The following is a 3128-nucleotide window of genomic DNA, read 5'->3' as shown; positions in this document are numbered from 1 at the left end:
CCACCCGCCCAGGACAGCTGTACCCCGGACGACGGCCTGCCTACCCACCAGGCGCTACCTCAACTCCTTAGCACATAATCTTTCTACCTCTTTCCTTATCTTCTTTACCATCAAAATTTCTAAAACTCACACCCATTTCAGGACACAAACAACAAACCTGCATGCATTACTATTTCGATGTAACAATTTTTGCACATTCCCTTCCCGAGTGTACAAAAATCCCCCAATAAACCGATTGCTAAACTAAACTCTCTCTCGCAGTGGCACGTGGCCCGTTGGTCCGCCTCCGCCGCCACTACATGACGCTCTCGTAAGGTTGGGCGATACGTGTGAGCTTTGCTCAGGCAGTGACAGCAGTGATGATAACCCCCCGTGACCCGCGTTACACTTCTCGAGGACGGCCTCCTGCTGCAAGGGGGATCAGGGGCTGCCTCCCAAACAACGGGAAACTATTTGGAATGATATAGTTGATTAGTATTATTTCAATCCCACTTTTATGGCGGCAATTTTACTTACAAAAATGCCGCGATGGATGAGTTTTTTTTTCATTCTTTATTTTGCATAGTAACAGTCAAATGTCAAACATATGAGCTGGGTGAAACAAAATTTACAAGTCTCGTCGTTGTCGTGGGCGATAGTGTTACTGTGCTACTATAGTATCGACTGCAAAAGGAACGTTGTGTAACCGGTGTTACTTCTTGCGTTAGTAATCTCTCCCTCATCTAGCAGCAGTTGTTGAGTTGGGCCACCCAACAGCCGCCCTTCACGGCCCGTCGCCCAGAAACGTTCGCAAGAGCCGCTCTTCTAGAGAAACTCAAGAGCCCCAGACACGTTCAGAAAGGGCCACCGCTTGATAGACTTGAGAGTCTCTTGACACATGCGAAAGAGCCACCACCAGGGCAACTCAAAAGTCTCTACTAGCCACTGCTATTTAACCAGGGTGCTCTCCCTCCCGCCCCGTCCGTATAGCTCTTCTCTGTTACATGGGATGTGTAAACAAACAGGTGAACACAGCAGCTGTGCGACTCAAGGGGCACAGGTCCTAGGGTCGTGCACGTGCAACTGACAGTGACACCCTTGATTGTCAAAATAAAACACATAACATACAGTGTACTGAGGCCGAGGGGTGTATCCCTATCGACGACCCGTAAGAGAGAGACTACACTTCACGTCAAAGTTTCGGCGCGAATTTTAAGTCTGAGGCAATCACTTGATTATACAGATTCCAGAAGCGAGCGAATATTTTTCAAGGAAGGGAAGGGAAAGGCGGTACAATGAGCAGGAAGCACGGCCCCGCGATCCAGGCGGCCGGCCTGGGGGGCGTCCTGCTTGGCAGGGCAGCAGCAAAGGGGGAAAAGGGTGGGGGGGCGTCTCTAAGCCCGCCTAGGAGGTCTAGGGGTGCGGGGCGCAGCTGCCACGCCGGCGTGACCACACCCCTGCGCGCCTTGCAGGCGCTACCACGCCCACGAGCCCGCGGAGCGGGGTCAAGGGTCGAGGGAGGCCAGAGCCGGTCGATGGCGGTGGGCAGCCAGGACGAGGACAACCTACCTGGAGAGGGCGGCGGGGGCGACCCTCCTGGCGCGCCAGCGCGCGTACGCGCTGTAGAGGCCGGCGGGCCGGACGCGCACCCGGGGCACGGCGAGGCAGCCGCGCGGCGAGCAGCCCTTGTTGGCGGCGCGGGCCTTGGCGGCGGCGCGGGCGCGGAGCGCGCGCAGCTGGCGCAGCACGGCCTCGGCCCACTCCAGGTCGTGCGGCGGCGCCGGCGGGGGCACCGTCTTGAACGTCGGCGGCGTCGGCGGCCGCGAGGTGATGAACGTCGTCGGGGCCTGCGCCGCCGGGGGCGACGACGGCGCCTTGCACAAAGCCGGCGGCGGCACCGCCCTGGACGTGAGCGTCAGCAGCTCCAGCGCCGACGGCGGCGACATCGCCATGCTCGACGGCAGTCGCGTCATCTTCGTGAACGTCGGTTGCGCTGGCACCGCGGACGTAGTCATTTTCTTGGGTGGGGGTGGCCTCGGTGGCGGGGTGGACCTCCTGACGGGGGCCCTCACGGGGGCCCTGGCGGCGGCCTCGGGCTGCCCCTGCACGAGCATGGCGGCGGGCTCGGGGGCCGCGGGCGGCGCCGGCACCGGAGCACTGCCCAGCTGGCCTGCTGGCGCTGGCCCCTGGCTGCCGGCCGGGCCGGACTGCGCGCGCGGGCGTGTCGGCGGGGACTGAGCCCGGCAGGCCGCGTCCGCCCCGCGAGCGGCCACCGGCGGGGCGTGGCGTGGCGGGGCGGCGGCCACCGCAGGGCTCTAGGGCCGCCGCGGACTCCTGGCAGTAGGCGCCACAACACCACCTCCTCCTGGAGGCGCTCCCCGACCCCCACCCCGGGCGGCCCGCGGGGTGCTGCGCGTTGGGGTGGGTTGCCATGGCGCCCGCGCGACCACCACGGGCCTCACCTCCACACTCACCGCACCTCGCCACCACTCACCGCCACAGGTCTGGACATCCCCGCTGCAGCTACGAGTGCCGTTCCCTAGGAGAGCCCGCCGACGGGACGGGGCGTCCTTGATGCCCCATTGCAGCAAGTGACGGCGCGGCGGACGCGCCATCCCCGCCCCGCCCCGCCCGGCCCTGCCGCCAATCCTGCTCCCTAAATGAACGCAACTCGATCCTGGCGGGACGGCCCCGGCCCGGGCCGGGCCCCTGCTGCGTCCATGGAAAAGGGCCGGCGGAGACCACCGATTGTATGATCGCACTTTTGACCACTACCATAGGGGTTTGGCGCCTGCGAGACCCGGGGTAGGCCGCCCCGCACAACACGCATGCACTGCGGGCGAGACGTTGCCTACCCATCAGGCGTCATGAGAGCTTGCTGAGGGGTGTAGATAGATTGTCCGGCCTACTTTTCTCCGACCTGGTAATTGTCCCAAAATCCCCAAAAGTGCTGTCCCACCTCGGTTTTGTCCTACTTATCTTTCTCCGACTTCGTCGATATGCTGAAATTGGGGAAGAATGTGCTTCAAAAGTAAACGTAGGAGTACGTGCAGCAGCCCGTAGTGGCTGAGCGTTAGTCAGTGTGCTAAAATTCTCAGAGGTAACGCTTTAAAGAACACAGTAAAGTATACATAGAAGGCCAGGGAAGC

General features: G+C 61.8%; 1 protein-coding gene across 2 annotated transcripts in view; it reads right to left on the bottom strand.

Annotated features, from left to right (window-relative positions):
- LOC113211435 (protein unc-13 homolog 4B) overlaps nt 1-3128 on the bottom strand; it is a 42064-nt gene that overhangs the window by 16484 nt on the left and 22452 nt on the right. The window contains exon 1 of one of the 2 annotated variants that reach the window (XM_052272095.1): nt 1549-2214. The exons of the other annotated variant lie outside the window; for it this stretch is intronic. Coding sequence (XP_052128055.1) covers nt 1549-2093 — 545 coding nt within the window. The 5' untranslated portion in view covers nt 2094-2214. Of the gene's footprint in view, nt 1-1548; nt 2215-3128 lie in introns of those variants that run through there. 2 annotated transcript variants of the gene reach the window in all.

The sequence above is a fragment of the Frankliniella occidentalis genome, unplaced genomic scaffold, assembly GCF_000697945.3.
Source record: "Frankliniella occidentalis isolate FOCC.00 unplaced genomic scaffold, Focc_3.1 Scaffold186, whole genome shotgun sequence".
In the NCBI taxonomy this organism is placed as follows: Eukaryota; Metazoa; Arthropoda; class Insecta; order Thysanoptera; family Thripidae; genus Frankliniella; species Frankliniella occidentalis.
Note: the sequence above shows the minus strand (reverse complement) of the source record. Positions and strands in the feature narration are given on the sequence as shown.